Source organism: Miniopterus natalensis, chromosome 13 (genome assembly GCF_054644295.1).
Source record: "Miniopterus natalensis isolate mMinNat1 chromosome 13, mMinNat1.hap1, whole genome shotgun sequence".
NCBI lineage: Eukaryota > Metazoa > Chordata > Mammalia > Chiroptera > Miniopteridae > Miniopterus > Miniopterus natalensis.
Genome location: NC_142093.1, coordinates 25,195,114 through 25,216,556, shown reverse-complemented (window position 1 = coordinate 25,216,556; position 21,443 = coordinate 25,195,114). Strand labels below are relative to the sequence as shown.

The 21,443-nt window shown below is 45.6% G+C and overlaps 1 protein-coding gene across 1 annotated transcript in view; it reads left to right on the top strand.

The window, feature by feature from the left end:
- FSHR (follicle stimulating hormone receptor) overlaps positions 1-17,008 on the top strand; it is a 130,342-nt gene extending 113,334 nt beyond the window's left edge. The window contains 6 exon segments of the mRNA XM_087823912.1: positions 3,306-3,374; positions 3,486-3,560; positions 11,073-11,129; positions 11,131-11,172; positions 11,272-11,457; positions 15,778-17,008. Of these exon segments, the coding sequence (XP_087680038.1) occupies positions 3,306-3,374; positions 3,486-3,560; positions 11,073-11,129; positions 11,131-11,172; positions 11,272-11,457; positions 15,778-17,008 (1,660 nt within the window).
- The last annotated feature ends 4,435 nt before the right edge of the window (positions 17,009-21,443 follow it).

Genomic DNA, 21,443 nt, shown 5'->3' with positions numbered 1-21,443 from the left:
TTCAGAGCGATGATATGATTCAGAGAAGCAACTGGGGGGGGACAGAGAAACGGGGCAGGCGAGGACATGCTGGAGAATAAAGCTAAGCACAGTATTTTATATAAGTTAATCACAGAAAACAAAGGAAAGGGTTGGAAAGAGACTAGCAGAGGAATTGGATGTGTGATGAAAAAGTAAAAGCAAAGGCATGTATTCAGAGTACATAGTATCAGGACAAAAATTATAGATGAATAATGCTTAATCCTTTCACTTAATATGCTCGTGACAATTAGAGTGTGAATGTGTGTGTGTGTGTTAGAATGAGGTGATGGAAGTGTGGGAAGTATGAGAGAATAGGAAAGCAAAAGAAATTAACTAAAATACAGAGTAAAATATATGCAAAATAAAAGCAATTATTCTGAAGATAAAGAAGGAATAATTTAAGCTGACCGGCCTGTGATGTGAAGGTGGAAGGAAGAGTTAAAATGAGGGGAAGAAGGCTGAGAAAGGAGGATGTGTCTGTGGCTTTAAGAGATGAGGGGGGTTTAGCCAGAGCACCGGCGAAGGGCAAACCAAGGAAACAGAATCATCAAGGCCATGAGGTTCAACTTAATAAATAAATAAAACAAAACAAAACAAAAGGAGCTTTTGGAAACTAGTGAGTACCTGCCCAGTGGGTGTGACACAAACACAACAGTAAAAGGATTCCTGGGCCACATCTTGGAGGGAGACCAGTTGTACCTGGAAGTTAATATCTTTTAAATCTTGCTCTAAATGTATGTATCACTTTTAAACACAGTGATTCAAAATTTGTTAATGTCATAATGTGGCAAATTTATCAACAGAATATCCTTCTAGAAAAAAATATAATTAAGCAGGAGTGTGCTAATGCCGTTCTCACAGTTTTGCACGTTGACATGCATCTTTTCTGTCCAGAACCTAAGGGCAGAAGGCAAGGCATCCTAACCTTCCTAGTCTTACTTCTCCCCAGGTGGAGGCAAAGAACCTGAGGAAATAAGAATTTATGACAGATCCTTGCAGACCCAAACCTACAAAAGGAATGTGCAGATCGTAACTGCTCTTCACTGACTCTCGTTCATGGACATTGTGTGGTTTCCCAGAATTTAGAACACACTCTCTCTTCTTAGGAGTCATCCCTTTTCAGATGTGTCCCTAAAGAATAAATTCACATTTATGAGAGCAAAATCTATTTTTCTTACCTCAGATGGTTCTTAATCCACAAATAACAGAGTCAGAAGATCCATACTCAACACAACTTAAGACTCCACTTGTTCTTAGTTAGGGTGCTATGACTGGATGCAGGAGCACCACAGGAGAGGCTCACACACCAGGTGCATTTCCTCCCTTCCTCAGTTGACTTCTACCTCACCTGCCTGCCCCTCAATGAGCTTTCATGGGCCAGGGAACAGTTTGTTTTTCATGTGATGATGTCACTGTCATTGTTGACCTAAAAAAATGCCAGCACCACTATCACTACCCCATATGATGGTATCTGTTGATTGAGAAAATCCATAAAGCCAAAGGGCTGCTTTGAATATAATAATTCTTTTAAATTACTCTGTATATTATTTAATCATAGTGACATCTATTTGCAGGACATACATGTTCAGAAATTATCTATTCTACAGAAAAATAGACGGAGCCCATGTGGATTTACACAGCCCTGTGTTAGATTAAGGGTCAGCCAACCAAGGCCCATGAGCTAGGGCTGCTTTCTACAAGTGAACATTGGATAATAGAAACACTGACATCTAAATTAAGCCAAGTGCTATCCCTATGAAAAGAAAAAAAGTCATTCTTTTCAATAGTAGAGCTATATCCCCCCTACCCCCCAAAAAATGTACTCAGTTATTACTATTATATGTTTTTTTAATTTGGTTAAAATTTTTGTAGAAATTGTTTTATAAGTACCTATAATGGACCTATATAGTAACTAACCTGTTTTGCCTCTTGGCCCACAACACCTAAAGTTTCCTAACTGGCCCTTGACAGAAAAAGTTTGCTGAATCCTGTGTTTGATACAAAACCCCCAAGGATCCCACAGATTAGAGGCAGCTACTCCAGCAAATCTCACTACCAGGGGACAGGCTGACAAAGATGTCAGGAGGTTGGATGTGCCTGGGACAGTCTTTCTCCTGGGTGGGTGTGAGCAGGTGGGATGTGGGGGGAGGTCACAGCCACTCCTTAGCCATCAGAAGCCACCAATTGTTTGCTAAGGTTTTAAAAGATTTACCTTACTCCTGTCTGGATTTTTTTAGCTAAACTGCTTTCTAGGAGGAAGAAAAAAATCATATAGCTGTACTATGATATTCAGCATTTTCTAGCAGCCCATTGCAGCCTAGGAAATAGAGTCCTGAGTGCACAGGAGCTTCCCTGGGCCAGCTTTTGAACAGTGTTATTTGTAAACCCACTAAGCCCGACAGGGAAAAGAACCTGGCAGCACATCAAAAGCAGGTGGTCAAAGGCTCTTCAGGCTAAGCTCTCCTGACCTTGGATTTCCGTTTTTGTTTTCAGATCCCCCCAGGAGCACAGCAAGGCAGAACTGTTGGCCCAAGGTTCCCTTGGGCTTCCCTGTCCAGGCAAACCTGCTCACTGACCCTTTTTGCACAATCAGGATGACTATTCCACATCCAGTCCCTTCCACCCCAGAGCCTCCTCCATGCCCACTCTCACCACCTCGCCCTGCCACAGCCCACAGTCTCTGTAATTGATTTCTCTTCCTTTCTGGCTTAACCCAGAGCCACCTCCACAAACCTCCAATAACAGGGGGTCCCTATGGGTCACAGGAGACGTTCAGGTTGCGTGACAGCTTAATTAGATCACTTTTTGATGACAGCCAGGCCTACCGCTGTGGGTGAGCCTGGGTGAGAGGCTTAAAGCCTTAGAGGAGGTGATACAAATGTTGTCTGTCATAAACAGTTGTGCAATTGAATGATTTCTGTGCTTTAGAAGGAGGAACATCTTCATCTGCTCCCCCCATGGCATCTCCTCTGCACATGCACACGAATGATGTGTGCAAAGACCTCACAGATCCAGACCGCTATGCCTAAGTGTGCCTTTTCAAAATCAAATTTCATTTATTTCTCTGAATAGGCAATAATGCACATAACGCAAACATCAAACATTTCAAAAGGTTATGCAGTGATAAATCAGCCTCCCATCTGCCCATCCCCAAGCCTTAAGGCTGGTGTTTTATTTATGGCACTAACCTGTGCTGTCTGACCTTGCCCCAGTGCTTCCAATTATGAAACCCTGTATTGTTTGCATCTGACATTATTGGTTTTTTAATGGGTCTTTTATTTCAGCTGGCTGAGTAAGAATGGGATTGAAGAAATACACAGCTGTGCATTCAATGGAACCCAACTAGATGAGCTGTAAGTAGCCCTGACTATTCTTCCAGGCCATTGAGAGGGAAATGGCTCTTACTACAGTGATGTTTATGTGGCTTTGTGTTTCCCTTCTTCTTTCCTCAACTCTGTCCCCAGGAATCTAAGTGATAACAATAATTTGGAAGAATTGCCTAATGATGTTTTCCAGGGAGCCTCTGGACCAGTCATTCTGTGAGTAGCTCGCCCCATTACCACGTACAAGAGATCAGCGTGTGTAAGTTCAAAGTCAACTTTCTCCAATTCATACAAGCTTCAAGACAGGGCTGGCAATCCAAGTCAACTTTTATCTGTGTCATCTGCAGAAACTTATAGGAACAATTTAGGGCTGATCCACCCTCTCACTTTCAATGAAATAACAATGACAACATTTAACAAGCACTACAGGTGCTATGGGTTAATGGGCAGGAGGAGTGTGTACACACTGCCCAGCCCACAGTAGATGTTGCCCAGGCTAGTGCTGTGACTGAGCCTTGGGTCGGATTCCCCTCCCCGCAAATGGACTGTGATATGGATAGTTGCATGCAGGGGGTTTCCTGGGAAGTGCTTGATGGAAGAAGACTCAGGCTAAGAGGGAAGCTGACAGCAATGCATTTGCAACAGAGACCTCAGCTGATCCCATGAGGAGCTCTGGAGTTAAGATGGCCCTTCAAAGTTGTACTGAATTAAGACAAGGGGCCAGGCCTCTTTGTCAGCAGTCACTGGATACAGGCTTTCCCTAGTTAGGAGCCAAATCTTGGGTAAGTCAAACAAAGGCAATTCCCAGGGTAGAACTCAGCTATGAGCCACCTCAGCAATGAGTTGGTTCTCAACTACCCTCAAGCAGTGGTTCTAAATTTGATCATATGTCAAACTCACCTGGCATGCTGGTAAAAGCCTCAATAGCTGATCCGCACAGCCAGATTTTTTGATTCAGCAAGTCAGGGGTGGGCCTGAGAAACTGCAGCTCTAATCACTCCCCAGCTGATGTTGCTGGTCCAGAAAGCACACTGAGAATCACTGCCTTAGCACCAGGGCTCGGACTTGAGGAGCCTCGCCCTGGTCTCTAGAATATCTCCACCATGAGCTAACTGTGTGAATCTCCCACCCCAACAGTAGGTATATGGAAGGAATCCTAAGAGAGTTAAGGGGAGGGCTCTCAAACCAATGATAACTCCTTTCCTGAAGGCAAAATTTTTAGTTGAGTGTAAAACAGGGAGCCTCTGGACACCTGAGGGTCCAAGGGCAAGATGTTCCATTGCAAAGAGAAATAGATTCTGAGAAAGCCAGGGGCACACAGACCAGCTCCATCGAGTTTCAGAGGAGCAGCCCAGCATCCTGATTTCCCCCTCATGAGTCCTGACCTTGACCACCAGGGGCCATCTGAGTTTTCACCTGATATTCTGAACTCACTCAGGTTTGGGGGTTTTTTTTAAGCAATCAAGCAATTGCTGTTTCTTTAGGAAACAGTTTCCTGTGGGAAAAATTTAATGCATTGCCTTTGCAAGCTGGGGCCAGTACAGTCATATTCTGGTAGTTTATCAAATTGATTTGGCTATAGTTCAGATTCATTTGATAGCTGAGATTCAAACACTGAGTTATTTGTATAAGAATGATTCTCTTCCATTACCAGTGTACCCACAGTCCTATAGACAGTAAATTGCCTTTTTATTCCGCCTGGGATCATGAAAGAGAGGTCTTCTAACCATCTGTCAGTGTAGTACACACCAGAAATGTGCTGGCACTTATGGAAATGATTGACCTATAATAACATCTTTGCTGGGAAAGATAGAAATTGTTCAAATCAAATTTGTGGCACTGGCTATAACACACTTTATTAAATGGGGCACAGAGCGCAATTTAACTCCTGCCTCTCCTGACTCAGCATCTTATTGCTGACTGCCGTCTCCCTCTCCACTTCGCACCTCCAAGTCAAGAATCCTAACAGTGTTGAAACAGTTTAGGATTACTAAATCCCTTCAGCACCAGCCATCATCCATGAAGTCTCCAATTGGTACATTTTATTTAGGGTTTAAATTCTCAAAACCAGTCACTGCCAGAGTGTAGCATGTGCTGAAATGTTAACCAAAATGACATCTTAAAACGACAGTCATTGAACCAGCCAGAAAGATAAGGGGTTAATACCACCTGGCCTTGACTACCCCTGCCCCCTTGCCTAGCCCACCAGCACTAGGAACGTCAGTAATAAAGCAAAGATTCTTACTATTCCCTGAGCATATTAGGTCTTACATGTGATACATTTAGTAGTTGACTGGGGACCTACTATGTGTCTGATACTATGCTAGGTATAGGGGATAGAGAGATTTAAAAATAAATAGTACATGCCCTAAAGTATCTCGTTCCTGTAGAGGGACAAATTTTACTGCCCACGCCCTACCTGGTTTGACTCAGTAGTTGGAGCATCAGCTGGCAGACTGAAGGGTCCCAGGTTCAATTCTGGCCAAGGGCATGTACCTTGGTTGCAGACTCAGCCCCAGTGCGTGGGGGAAGCAACCAATCGATGTGTCTCTCTCACATTGATGTTTCTCTCTCTCTCTCTCCCCCTTCCACTTCCTCTGAAAAGCAATGGAAAAAATATCCTCAGGTGAGGATTGAAAAAACAAAAATGTTACTGCCCAGAACAATAAACTCTGCAGAAATTGTCACAGGAGGTTATAGTAACACAGCAGGTGCCCAATAAATCTTTGTCATGTGATACAGTGACTCCTAACAGATGAAATGACAGTGTGTGGGGAAGAGAGCTCTTAGCTTATGCCTAAATTTCTGCAACAGCCTTCATCTCCTCCTACCTTCAATCCTTTTTCCTCCCAACTCATTTAACAAGTATTTATGAGTACCTACTATGTGCCAAGCTCAAGGTTCTCAAGATGAACCTTACCACACAGCTTTCAATAAGTCATTCTTCTGCTCATGTAAATTCTAAACTCTGCTGCCCCACTTTCAAGGCTCAAATCCCTTCCTGTGGTTCCCTTTAGGCCTCATAATATGGTTGACCAGAATAATCCTTCTGAAAATCTCTCCCTGCCATGCTTTGTGTTCTGGGCCTCTCACCAAGCCTACCTTTAGCCTATAGTCATAATAACCTTCCATGAAGATGGGAATAACTGATAGTCTTATTTTGTTACTCCCCCAGGGATATTTGCATCATAAGAGTGGAAAGTACTTTCACAAATGAATTAAAATCTAACATTAGATTTCTAGGCCACGTAGAAGGATCATGGCCAGGGAATGGACTGTGTGTGTCTGTGTGTGTGATTGTGTCTGTGTATGTGTGTGTGTTAGGGGAACAGAGAGCAAAAAAGAGAATAGTGTTTGTTGTTAAGTCTCAAACCACATGGAATAGCATCCACTTATCTTATGCTGACATAAATTTCTATGGATTTTTCTTAATCCCTGGAGAAACCAGAAAGACATCTTTCTGCCAGTCCAAAATTTGGAAGTTTTGAAAGGTTCCATGTTTGCTAACTTCAGCAAGTATCCAGTAAGCTTTAAGCAAACACTTCTATGAACACTTTTATTTCCCTACCACCCAGGAACCATTTTTACTAAAGACTTTTTGCTTTATCAAACTCTAAGAGGCTCTGCATCTCTCTCTACCAACTATTCCCTCCTTTCAACATCTACCAGGGAAAGATCTGGGTGCCGGGACACTGACAAGATGCCTTAGTCTCACAGCAGCAAAGCCACCTACTGCAAATGACAGCAGCTCACAGATTTTGTAGCTGTGAAAAGGACTCAGAAATACAAGCTGACTCCAGAACACTGAGCAGACAGAGAGGCACCAAGGCAGGCACCAATCAAACACGGAGGCATTGGATTGCACTCACGTCAACCCACCCAACACATCACCCTGCTTATTCTCTAATACATGTCTCTCTCCTTGTAAACTTTGCATAAGGTTGCTCCTTTCCTTGGTGCCTTTGATGCTTTCAGTCAGTGTAACTGCCTGCTGCAGAAACACCATTTTGCTGAGCTCCTTTTAAATCCAGATTTCCTCTCTCAGTCTATGTTGCTTACTCCTCCTTTCAGAATTGCTCCCCTGTAAGACTTGCTCCTGCCTCTCATTGTTATTAGGATGTTGAGGCATCTCCGCTAATCAGACAAGTATCTACTGAGTAGATTTCATGAGCCCAGCCGTGTCCCAGATACGATGTAGAACGCAAAAATATCTTAATAATCCCTCCTCTTAGAGCATCTGAAATCTCGCTGAGGAGACAAAACAAATATACATGAAAAGTCAAACAATATCAAGCAATAGAAGAGATAACACAAGGTACAAGATTCTCTGTAATTGCTAGAGTTTAGAAGACATCACAGTTGGCTAGGGTGATCTATTTATTCTCTTTCCCAATCCTTCAGTGTCACTCCCCAACCTATCTTCAAACAAAATAGCAATTTCCTGGGTGCTTACAATGTGAAAGGCACTGTTCATAATGCAAGGAGCCCTCGGCACTCAAGGAGAGATAAAATGCAAATACAAGGAGCTGGTTTATAAAAGCAAAAGATAGTAAGTGGTGAGACAGGCAGAAAGCATAAAAACATAAGGCTTTTGTGCTGTACATGGCTTTCAAGAAAAAGTACTTCTACAACTGTTAAAAATGATAGAGATGATGGAATCACAGAGACTCCAGTGGGAGCTGCTTTGGTTCTCCACTGATGCATTAAAACTACCCTAAAGCTTAGTAGCTTAAATCATTCCACTTTGCTCATAATTTTGTGTTTCAGAAATCTGGTTGCCTTGTCTCTGATCCATGTGATGTCAGCTCAAGTGGTTGGGTCTGGGGAATCTACTTCCTAGTTGCCCACCCCCTTTACTGTCTACACACACACACACACACGCACTACCTCATACTCTAGGTCACAGGGACAGGGAACATTTTTTCTGCCAAGGGCCATTTGGGTATTTATAACATCATTTGCAGGCCATACAAAATTATCAACTTAAAAATTAGCTATGAAAAAACCTTCTAGATTTATTGAATTTTGAGTCCTACTTATGGTTGCCTTGGCAGGGCCAGACCAAATGATTTTGCGGGCCTTATACAGCCCTCAGGCTAGACGTTCCCCACCCCTGCTCTAGGACCTCTACACATGGCTTACACTTTTCCTAGCATGTCTGTGTCGGTATTCCGTATTCTTTCACGGCAACTTAGGGCTCTGTAAGACCAACACAGAAGCTGTCAGTGCTCTTAAAGGCAGGTCCAGAACTGATATGGAAACACTTTCATTACACCCTGTTGTAGTCCAAAGACATCAAAAGTCAACCTGGGTTTGAGGGAAGGGCAAATAAACCCTCTACTGGAAGAGTGTAAAGAATTTGCAGTCAGCTTTAATCCACCACAGAGTATATGAGATAATAGGGTGACCCTGCATGGAATATAAAAATGTGTTTATTTTTGGAAATCTTCAATTAATGTGATTTTTTATATTATAAATTTAATGGAAGAAGGCATAACTAAGAAAAAAATAGTTTTCTGTTTTATATTGCTTACTTTTATGACATATGAAAAGTGTTCATGGCAGGTGATGATTGCCCTGGTTTAAATTGTTCCTGAAGAACTTTTTTAAAAATTAATTTTAGAGAAGGAGGAAAGGATAGACAGAAACATAGATATGAGAGAGATACATTGATCAGTTGCCTCCTGGGGATCAAACTCACAACCCAGGTATGTGCCCTGACCAGGAATTGAACCCGTGACTTTCAGGTGCATGAGACAATGCTCCAACCAATTGAGCCACACCAGCCAAGGCCTGAAGAACATTTTTTATGCTTTCATCTCATTTTTTAGAGGGATCCTTGAACTGTTTTACACAAAACAGGCAGTCTTTGCACCCTTCCATATTTGAGGGGGAAAAAAGGAGACAAAATGCCAGATGAAACAAGAACTTGATCATAAAGACCAGAATGAATGTCAACTGCAGAGCTGTACAGAGGAGCAACTGTCTGAAGAGAGAAACTGGAGAGATTTTTCTAGGGCAGAAAAAAAAGCTGAGAAGCTCTGGAACAAAGGAAAGTATAAGCTGGATCTACCAGCAGCAGAGAGTGAAGACTCATCACAGGGACAAAGGTTTATGGATCAGACTCATATCCATGGGGAAAATTAACAACTGATTATCTGGGCCTGGGGTTCAGAAGTAGAATCTGAACTGGGGTATACATTTAGAAGTCATCAACATATACCTGGTATCTGGAACCAAGGAAGTGGGTAAGATCACCCGGGAAGATTATATACACTCAGAGAAACGCCAATATTTAAAGGGTATATAAAGGAGAAAGAAAACAAAATTGCAAAAGAAGTCAAAGAAGATCTCACTAAAAATTAAAAAGAATGCAACGCCAAGAGTGTTTCAGAAAGGAGGCGTGGTTTCCAGATAAAATATAATTGAGAAATCAAGAAGGTTAGAACTAAGATATGACTTTAGTGAGGATTGTTTCTCTTCAGGCTGGGAAGAAACTGGGTTGAACTGTGAGATGTGGCATCAAGTATGGACAACTAAATATAAGAAGTTTGATTGGGAAAGGGAAGTGACCAGTATGGCAGCGGTTAGGGGTAGGTTTCATTAAACAATAGGAAGCCCTACAAATTTTTTAGCAAGAGAATGAGTGACACAGTGAAAACAAGGCTTTGAGAATGTAAATTTCATCAGGCTATGAGAACATATGGGGTAACAAGTATATGCTCACGCCCCCAAGTTTCATTGCTCTGGGTGCCCACTGCTTTGACTTATAGGAAACATAGACATTAGAAGATTCTCCTTCCCCAAGTATATCCAAGGGTGCTGAAGTTAACCCTTCCTGGTCATTGCTGCCACCACCCCCATTAGAAGCACTCGTTCACGGCCAACCTGCCAGCCCCAACAGGTCTAAGCTGGTGCCCTTTAAATCTCCTTGCTCTTACCAGCTGGTCTTGGCTGTTTTGAGGGTTGCGGCTGCCAACAGTGCTGCCAGAAAAGTACCCAGTTCACTCGTGTTGCTACCAGAAAGGATGGGACTTCCATTTGTGTTGCCTTCCATGTGGACGTCTGCTGGTTCACCCAGGCAGAGACTCTCCTACAATGCAAGAACAACGGCGTGCATGCGTGCGTGTGTGTGTGTGTGTCTCAGAGACAGAGAGATTGACTGATTTACGGATAATAGCTACAAGTCATGTGCTGTCTTTTGGCCAGGGAGTTCTCTATGTATTTTAACTCACTTAATTCTCACAACAACCCTCTGAAGTAGGTATGATTATTTATCATTCCTATTTTATAGCTGGGGAAATTGAGACATGGAAAAGTGACATAATTTGAGCAAAGTCTCAAATCTGAGAGGTAGAGGGGCAGGGTACATATGCAGGCAAGTCTGGCTGTGGACGCCATGCTCGTAACTACTACTCTATATCACCATTTTGACTTTGTGCTGAGGGCGCCTCTACTACCTGCCAGGCCCTTCTTCCCCTTATAGTATGTTCTCTTCTCACCCTTTCTGATATTTGGCCACAGATTCCACTCAGGTCATCAGAACTATTTTTATAGCTGTATTTATAGTAGGGAGGAAATGGTCTGAGTCCCTCTCTCCTATAGAAATTAGTGAGTACCTATTTTATAGACTATAGAAGGGGAGATGGCTATCTTTAAACCCCAGATCAGCCAGGAGCAGATATATCCAGGATTCAAAGTTTCTTGTTATCTACGTCCTCCTACCAGGAACATAAGGGCCAGAGCTCCCACTGAACCAAATTTCCTGTTAGCCAAATATTGATCTGACTGAGGTGTTGGATGAATTGAAGTTCCTCTCCTCATCCATGTAAGAGGATCACTACAGTGTCTTCTATTTTGCCTGCTAATGGAGCAGAACATTTTAGGCCCATGGTAATCAGGTTATATCTACTTTTTCTCCTTATAGAGATATTTCAAGAACCAAGATCCATTCCCTGCCTAGCTATGGCTTAGAAAACCTTAAGAAGCTGCGGGCCAGGTCGACTTACAATTTAAAAAAGCTTCCCAGTCTGGAAAAGTTTGTTGAGCTCATGGAGGCCAGCCTCACCTACCCCAGCCACTGCTGCGCCTTTGCAAACTGGAGACAGCAAATGTGAGTCTTTTCATGTTCATCCCTTGGGCCCTGCTTGGGATTTCTCCAGTGCAGAAGTTGGTCCACAACTTCTACATATCTGAGGCATTAAGAGAATCTGCTGGCAGAGAGATCTTCCTGAAGAAAGCCCTTAGACATATTCTACATCAGAGCTTCAGTACTGTGGAGGGTTTCTAACTCCTTTGAAAATGGGCTCGCAGGAGAAGGCTACCCACATGGTAGGCTACCTATCAAACATTATATAAGATAACATGAAAAACACCAAGCATAGTGCCTAAATCATGGCTGATGCTAAATTAATATTTCTTCCCTTTTTCCTATGTGCCAATATGGATCTTTCAAGTCCCAAACTCTGTACCTCATAAGTGTCCCAGGGACCCTCAAAGTCAACTTTGGAGGGAAGACCCATGCACACCATACCAGAGACGAATGCACACATCACAACACATCCTAGACACTCTAAGCCTCGCTAACCCATCTTTGGATTTTAGCACCTCACAGGGAAGACAAAGTTTGGGATATCTATTCACTTTGGCTTTCAAGGTTAGTCAGATTAAAGAAGGTAATCCCAAGAGAGCCACATCCCAGTAGAAAACTGGATAAAACTGTGAGATAATCATTGCCAGGATCTGGAGAGGGTGAAGAGGGAGTACTTTGGAAATTGCACATGTTCCAGACATTCAAAGGATCCACTGGAGATAGAGTAATTGGATACCAGGAGTTCTCTAAGCTCTCACCACCCTTGAACTGATACAATCCAAGCCATGCAGTGCGCTCGATCACATGGTGCCTTGTCACCACTCCTGTGCAGTAGCCCAGCACTGATACAGCTTTCCGGTGCTATTCTTTCACTGTTTAACACAGTCTCCTCTGTTACTTAACCTTTAACATATATTGACCTGATCATGTAGACATAGACCCTACTCAAAAACAAAATAAAACAAAAACAAAACAACAAGCGAAACATCCTAACATGGTTTTAAAGTAACTAGGAGTCTGCCCTCAGACCCATTTGAAAGATTTTCAGAAAAGATGCTACTTTTCTGGATTTGCATGCAACACCGGGAAACTATCCAGAACTGGACACTCCTCACCAATTAGCTCAAGGGCCAGGGAATTTCTTCCTAATGACTAAAATTCTTAAGGGCTTGGGCTGAGGCAGGAGGCTCGCCTCTTTTAAATTCCACACAAGCATTATTTCAGCCAGGGCAAGAAAGATACCAATTCACTGCCAAAACCCTGGAACTGAATGCCCCTCAGGAGAAACCTCAGAAGATATTAAGGCCTCTGTAAGAGCAGCACATGGTATGCTGTCAGGCCCAACACCAACAGGCCACAGGAATATACATTATCTTACTGTGTTGCTCTGAGTCCTGTGGTCTTGCCACCCCCTTCAGTATAGATGTAGCCTCAGGGCTCTCCCAACCAGAAATCTCCAGGTCTGCCTTACCTTGTCCCATGACCTGAGGCCTTCCTGATCCCCCCAGATCACCCAGCTCTCACCCTCTCTAGGTCTCTACAGTAACTCACCAACAGAGCCTATCCAATACAGCAAATGAGGGACCCATGCCTCATCTAAAAAGACATGCCAAAATCAAGTAAAATTTCAGCAGGTATTTAGTCTTTAATTTTACACATTTACACATGCAAACACAGGACAAAATAGTTATGCTACTCAGAAGATAATCACAAGGTTTTTTAAATGGTGTGATTTCTTTGTATGCCTAACTAGGTGTGGTTTGGTCATGAGATTCAAGTTCAAAGTTGTATGAGGAAATTGTTCTTTCCTTCCTCATTTGGAAATACCCAAAGTGTAAATGCTAGGTCCTTATGACTGTGAGGTTTTGGCCAGTGGCCCTCCTGGCCTCTCACTGAAAGACCTTGTTAACCACACCCCTCATTTGTCATTAAAACAGGTAGTTCCTTGTCATAGCTCTATACTCAGCTTACAATGTTATTTTGTTCATTTTATTATTTAATTTTTCTTGTTTCTAGGCCTCTTCTTCACAGCTAGATTTTAAATTGATGCACCATGACATTTGCTTCTAAGTACCCACACAGGACCTAGACCCCAACATGATCTCAATAAGTAGCCACCATCGCCTGTCTTCTTATTGCTGATACTTGCTAAGAGCTCACTGTAATACTCTGTACCTTTATCTCATTTAATTCTCACAAAGGTAACAGTGTTATTTTTATTCCCCTCTCTCAGAAACAGAAACTGAGGCTCAGAGACAGTAAATAACTTGACCAAGACCAACCGAACTCAGATCCAAACCCTTTGCCGCTCCATCTGTCTCCAAAGCTCAGGCTCTGGGCCATCCCACCATGTACTTCCCAAGTATTTGTTCACTGACTTATCAGGGTCCAAGAGTGCCACTTTCTTAACTGACCCTAAACTGAATTCCCAACTCTTTATGATTCTTAGTATTTGCAAAGGTACTGCAGGGGCAAGACTTCATTTCCCTCATTTCCATCTTTGTTTCTATTCTTCTCTCAGAGACATGCACTGTTTACCTTTTCCACACTCATGTTGTTGGGTCACTTCTGTTTCAGTAAAGGAAAGCATCGATATTTAAAATACATTGGTATTGGTATCAACACTAAGAATCTTCACAGAATCCAACATCAGCTCTGGGAAGTGAAGACTGTCTCTAGATAGTTAAGCCAGGTTTGGTCCAATGAATGGAATCACAGTCTGCAGGAGCCATTACCTGCTTTCTGTTCCTAGATTGTGTTGTCACTAATCCAATGACAGGGTTTGGGAGTCAGAAGTTAGAATAAGGACCACAGAGTATTCTCGTGTTCCCTCTGTGCCCATCTCTGAGCTTGTCTCTCCTCTCTTGTAAGATCTCTGACTAAATCAAAAGATTGTCTGTGCATTTTCAATTACATGTATGTTAACTGTTTAGCCCCCTTAGTGCAGCCCATGACTGATGTGAGAAGCCCTATCACTCTCTAAAACGAAAGATGGCACATTCCCCAACAAAAAAGGAGAGTCTCTTGGGCCAAGAGAAAATGACTTCCTGGCAACTCAACTCACTTCTCAGAGGGAGAAAAGGGAGGAATGGATTCTCCCTGATACCCCTTCTCACAGAGGTGAATGGGGAGAAGTTCAGGCCATGCATGTCGGGACACTTGACTATCAAATGGTCTATTTACTCCCTTCACTCCCTCAGCCTCTATCTCCTTCCTATGAGGGGGCTTTGAAGAGTTTTAACACTTGCTTCCCACTCACATGCAAGTCTAGGTTAAGGTTTGAAAGAAATGCAGTCTCTTTACATTGCTATGAGTTTGCTCCCCAGGGAGGGAGGGAGTTAGGGCTGCGTGTGAGGGAGAGAGATTTTTCCATCCCAAAAGAGACCCAGTGTGAACCATCCCCATTCCTTTGAAGCCTTTGCTTCAAAACAGAATCATTGCCCTCTCTGTCTCTACCTGTGCCATTCACCTGTCTGGGTAGAATATTTATCATCTGGCTGTCGTCCAAATCCTTCTGAAGGTGCCCCTATTCTGTTGACAAAGCCTCTTGTACATTTGGGGATAAAAGGAAAACTAAGACCGAAGAGTGAGCCCAAGAAGAGCCAGCTCCCAGGAGATGACAATCTTGGGATAAATTAGGTCCCCTTGCAACCTGCATTTGCTCTTTGGGGGACTCACTAGGGAACTATTTAACACGAGAGGGCCAGGTTTACTCTGTGGACAGTGCATGCCTGAAGCCTACTGTGACCCCTGGAGATTGAGTTAATAAAGAAGAGGGCCCTCAGTAACATTTCAAGCAAACTAGCCGGCCGCCTAGTAGCCTAAGTACTGAAGAGCCAGGGACAGGGGCTGGCTGGGAACTAACTATAGTCTGATCCTCCACTTTATGTAGATAAAAGACATAAGTTCTCATTTGAGTCAGAAAACTGTCCAGATCTTCCAGCAACCTCAGTACAGAGTACAGGAATGGGAACAGACCCTACTCAGGCATATTAAGAAATACCTGGAGATGGGGGAGGGAGAGGTTAGAGTTGATATCAGGTCTGTAAATTATTTGCACTTAACAGCAAAGGCTTAGCTAGTCCCAGGCGCCTTCCTCCCCACATTCAGGTTGTGGCCAGATGGTTTCCCCAGTGGGCCATCCAACTCTAGGAATATATACATGAGTTGTTCTGTTCATTTACAGTAAGCAGCATTAACCCTTGAGCTTAGCCTCAAGGGCAGACAAACTGGTAGAAGAGGGGAAAAAAACCATCATTTCTACCCTGTGCAAAAAGACAGTGATGTATTTGCTATTCTGGATCCAGGATGTTGATTCTATTCCTTTTTGTATTTTTCTAGCTCTGTGCTTCATCCAATTTGCAACAAATCTAATTTAAGGCAAGAAGTTGATTATATGACTCACACTAGGGGTCAGAGAGTCTCTTTGGCAGAAGATGAGTCCAGTTCCGCCAAAGGATTTGACATGATGTACAGTGAATTTGACTATGGCTTATGCAATGAGGTAGTTGATGTGACTTGCTCTCCTAAGCCAGATGCATTCAATCCATGTGAAGATATCATGGGGTATGATATTCTCAGAATCTTGATATGGTTTATTAGCATCCTGGCCATCACTGGGAACATCCTAGTGCTGGTGATTCTGATTACCAGCCAATACAAACTCACTGTCCCCCGGTTCCTTATGTGCAACCTGGCCTTTGCCGATCTCTGCATTGGAATCTACCTGCTGCTCATAGCATCTGTTGACATCCACACCAAAAGCCAGTACCACAACTATGCCATTGACTGGCAAACTGGAGTGGGCTGTGATGCTGCTGGCTTTTTCACCGTCTTCGCCAGTGAGCTCTCAGTCTACACACTAACGGCCATCACTCTGGAAAGGTGGCACACCATCACCCATGCCATGCAGCTGGAATGTAGGGTGCAGCTCCGCCATGCTGCCAGTGTCATGCTGGTAGGCTGGATCTTTGCTTTTGTGGCCGCCCTCTTTCCCATCTTTGGCATTAGCAGCTACATGAAGGTGAGCATCTGCCTGCCCATGGATATCGACAGCCCCTTGTCACAGCTGTATGTTATGTCCCTCCTTGTGCTCAATGTGCTGGCCTTTGTGGTTATCTGTGGCTGCTACACTCACATCTACCTCACAGTGAGGAACCCCAACATCGTGTCCTCCTCTAGTGATACCAAGATCGCCAAGCGCATGGCCGTGCTCATCTTCACGGACTTCCTCTGCATGGCACCCATCTCCTTCTTTGCCATCTCTGCCTCCCTCAAGGTGCCCCTCATTACTGTGTCCAATTCAAAGATCCTCCTGGTCCTGTTCTACCCCATCAATTCCTGTGCAAACCCCTTCCTCTATGCTATCTTCACCAAGAACTTCCGCAGAGATTTCTTCATCCTGCTGAGCAAGTTTGGCTGCTTTGAAATGCAAGCCCAGATTTACAAGACAGAAACCTCATCCAGTGCCCACAATTCCCATCCAAGGAATGGCCACTGCCCGAAAGTTCCCAGGGTTACCAATGGTTCCAATTACACACTTGTTCCTCTAAGCCATTTAGCCCAGAAATAAAACAATGCGTAAATATAACCAAGTGTTGAATGATAATTAAGTCTTGCCTTTGAAAACTATGCCATGACATAGCTGACAGAGTGCTTCTACGTACATAGTCTAACTTTATTTTCCTTGCTTCCCCATAAGGTAAATTGGTCAGGAACTGTTAACTCCATATTAACTATTAGGAAGCTGAAGTATTAATAGCAACATTAATAATTAAAATAATACAATACCACAAAATCACATTTCTTTTATGCTTTATAATGCTCACAGTGCTTTTGTTCAGATCACCTCACCTGATGCCTATGAAAGTCCTATTAAATAAGCAGAACAAGGGTTATTCTTGAAGTTTTTTAGATGAGGAAATCGAGACTCAAATGGTTAAGTGACTTGTTCAAAACTGCTTGGCTTGTAAGAGGTAGAGCCAGGATTAGGTGCTCTGACAACCAGAAAACTTAGACGAAAAGGAGGGCAATATTCATTCATTCATTCATTCATTCAACAAATATTTATAGAGAACCCTCATGATGGCTTTGTAATGTGTCGACTTGGATAGGCTGAACTACATTTCCCAGAATTTCCTTTCTTATGTTTCCTAGAAGGGCGGGCCACAGTGACGATTCTTGGGAAAACAAGAGAGCAGCAAGGAAGCTGCAGTCACTGGTCATTCATATAGTTTATTGTTGATCAGCTGATTCAGTTCATTGCTACGAACCAGCAGCTGGGCCTGCAATTGCTCCACCTCCCCCTGGATCCTCCTTCAAGTTCTCTGAATCTTGGACCAGGTTGTATATTCTACCAGTTAGGGTTCAACTAAAGAAGCAGAACCAGTCACGCATACACAGAGGTATATATGTGTTACAGGGAACTGGCTTATGCTTGTGGGGGTTGATTAAGCCATCTGTAAAGATGTCATCTCTACATCTGATGCTGGAGCTTGAAGTCCACAGGCAAGCAGTCACAGAGGAAAGATCAGGAGCATTCTTGAAGTTATAAGCATGCTATGAAACCTCACAAGGTCAAATAGCCCCATTTCTGTCCTTATTGCCTCTGACCTTGGTGATAAAAGTATCCTGCAGAATCTGGGGTTCTTCATCATGGAGCTAAACACCAGGGCTCCATGTGTTAAACAGGGGAACGACCTTCAGACCTTGTTTCTGGAAGGAGGATATGGAGAGAGGAGTAAAACAAGAGGAAAGACCCTTCTGCACTTGTAACACCAAGATGCGACAGATCTTACCAGAAGTGACTCTGCTTTCTTTAGGCCAGCATCATATAGTAGCATTCATTAGAAGACCAAAAACAAATCATTGAAACTGATTATTCTTATGCTAGTGCGATGGCCACACATTTTGGGCTCATAAAGTATTTTATTTTATTAGGAAAGTTTATAAAGACAGGCAAGGAATAAACCTTCAGCTTCTGGATAATAAGGGGCATTAGAGAAAGAGGGAACATAAATAGAATGCTTTGTCTGTTTACTATATTAAAGAAACTAACAAGAAGCACAAAGAAAAGCCAGCCATGAGACTGTGCTTGCTGATTCTCATCAATTGCTTTCGGCTGCAGGAAGCAGCAGCTCCAACTGAAAATGACTGAAGTAATGAGATGAATAATGACCAATTACATGAGATGCTCCAGACTTGCATGGGAAGCTCAGTGGTCTCAAGAACCCAGGTTTTTGCCCTGTGATCCTTGGAGGATTCAGCTATGATTCCCTGGTGGCGGTAGCAAGGTTGCTATAGCAATTCCAGATGCCACATGTAGACATGAGCAAATCCAGAAACAAAGAAAGGTCTTTTCTTCCATGCATCTGTCTTTTCAAAGGGAAGAAAATTTCTTCCCAAAGACCCTCAGCAAACATTCCGTCCCACCCATTATCCAAGATCACTGCCCTGGCTGCAAGAGAGGTGGCAAAACAAACCTCTGCCACATTTAGCCTCTCTAGGTGAGAGATGTCTGCCAGCTAGGAAGGTGGAAGGGGCAGCTGCAGTGGGAGGAATGCCAGGTAGGCAGCCCGGCCTCCAACCTGAGTAAACCCAACCCTCCCCCATGGGATGAAGCCCATGGGGTTCAAGGTCAGGGTGCACATGGCACCTTCACCCCTCACATTTCATGTCCTCACCCCTCACTCCTCTCCCCCTCTACCTATTCCCTCCTCCCCATGTTGGTCTGTCCTGTTGCTCCCTGGAACAAACTCTAAAAGTTGCTTAGATCTGAAGGCAACCACTGGACTCAGATATTGGCCAAGGAATGCCCCGTTTGAGGCAAAATGTAAAAAAAGGAAAGAAGAAAGAAAAGAAAAAAGTCACGAATAAAAGAAATGCACCAGGACAGAAGAAGGGGCGATAGGAGGAGAGAGAGAGAAGGGCAAGACAAACGAAAGAAAGGAGCAATGCGGGAGGGAGCGGGGCGCCGGCGGTGTCTCTCTGGGCTAGCGCTTGCCCGTCTTGGTCTTAAAGCCCTTTCATCTGGTGCAAAGGTTTCAGCTCACAACCCGGGATGGGCGCAGCCCTAGATGCCAGAAGAAAGGCCCCCGGCTCATGCCAGGGGTTCTAGGCCTCCCGGGGCTCCACACACCACGGTCTGCGTCCCTGGGATCCAGCTGAAAGGGGAGTAATGGAAAAATATTTCTGCGGTCCTCAAAGCCTCCTCACTTCAGACATCAGACAATGAAAGGACGACTTGCTGCTTCTCATGAAGACGCAAAGCCCGGGGAGGGAAGCTGGCGGCGCTGGGAGAAGCACAGCGCCCCGCCCCCAGCCACGGGCTCCATTCACTCCTAAAACCCTACGGAGCCAGCTGGGGAAAACCAGAGAAACATACCTGAGTGGACGGAGCGCGAGTGGGGAGCACTGAAGAGACACCACGGAGTCCGGTAAGAGGGGGGCGCAGGAAGGGGGAGCCCCTGAAGCCTGTGCGGGGCTCCAAGCCCCGAGGCCTGGAGGCTGCAGGGCTCCCTCCCCTCAGGAGTGCGGACGGCATCCAAAAGCGGGGATCCCACACCCGGAGCAGAGAGGGGGAGGAGCGCCCCACCACAGGGCAGAGGGGCCCAGGGGAGCGGTGAGTCCCGGAGGGCACGGCGCCTTCCCGGGAAACAGGGCCTCTAATGGCGGCCGGCGCCTTCCCGGGAAACAGGGCCTCTAATGGCGGCCGGCGCCTTCCCGGGAAACAGGGCCTCTGACGGCGGCCGGCGCCTTCTAGGAAACAGGGCCTCTAATGGCGGCCGGCACCTTCTAGGAAACAGGGCCTCTAATGGCGGCCGGCACCTTCTAGGAAACAGGGCCTCTAATGGCGGCCGGCACCTTCTAGGAAACAGGGCCTCTGACGGCGGCGGGCGCCTTCCTGGGAAACAGGGCCTCTGACGGCGGCGGGCGCCTTCCTGGGAAACAGGGCCTCTAATGGCGGCCGGCGCCTTCCTGGGAAACAGGGCCTCTGACGGCGGCCGGCGCCTTCTAGGAAACAGGGCCTCTGACGGCGGCCGGCGCCTTCCTGGGAAACAGGGCCTCTAATGGCGGCCGGCGCCTTCCTGGGAAACAGGGCCTCTAATGGCGGCCGGCGCCTTCCTGGGAAACAGGGCCTCTGACGGCGGCCGGCGCCTTCTAGGAAACAGGGCCTCTAATGGCGGCCGGCGCCTTCCTGGGAAACAGGGCCTCTAATGGCGGCCGGCGCCTTCCTGGGAAACAGGGCCTCTGACGGCGGCCGGCGCCTTCCTGGGAAACAGGGCCTCTGACGGCGGCGGGCGCCTTCCTGGGAAACAGGGCCTCTAATGGCGGCCGGCGCCTTCCTGGGAAACAGGGCCTCTGACAGCGGCGGGCGCCTTCCTGGGAAACAGGGCCTCTAATGGCGGCCGGCGCCTTCCTGGGAAACAGGGCCTCTAATGGCGGCCGGCGCCTTCCTGGGAAACAGGGCCTCTAATGGCGGCCGGCGCCTTCCTGGGAAACAGGGCCTCTAATGGCGGCCGGCGCCTTCTAGAAAACAAAGCCTCTAGTGGTGGCTCTGACTGGCGTCTGGTGCTCGGGGTGCCGACCACAGGGAAGGCTGTCCCAAGGCCTGTCGCACCCAAGTAGTGAGGGACCAGAGGGCTGCGCTGAGCAGCCGCACACGGGGCCCCTCTGCCTCCCTGTGGGGCACTGTGTTGAGCCCCAGAGAGCGCTGCATCTGCGGGTGCGAGGGAGGGGAGGAGCCTCCCGCCCTGAGCTCCCGGTGGGAGAGGCTGGGATCCGTGACCAGCCTGAGGGTGTCCTCCCGCCACAAGCTCCCGGGTGCCAAGAGGCTGGGATCTGTGACCGGCCCTGAGGGCGCCCTCCCGCCCTGAGCTCCCGGTGCCCAGAGGCTGGGATCCATGACCAGCCTGAGGGTGCCCTCCCGCCCTGAGCTCCCGGTGGGAGAGGCTGGGATCGGTGACCAGCCTGAGGGTGCCCTCCCACCACAAGCTCCCGGGTGCCAA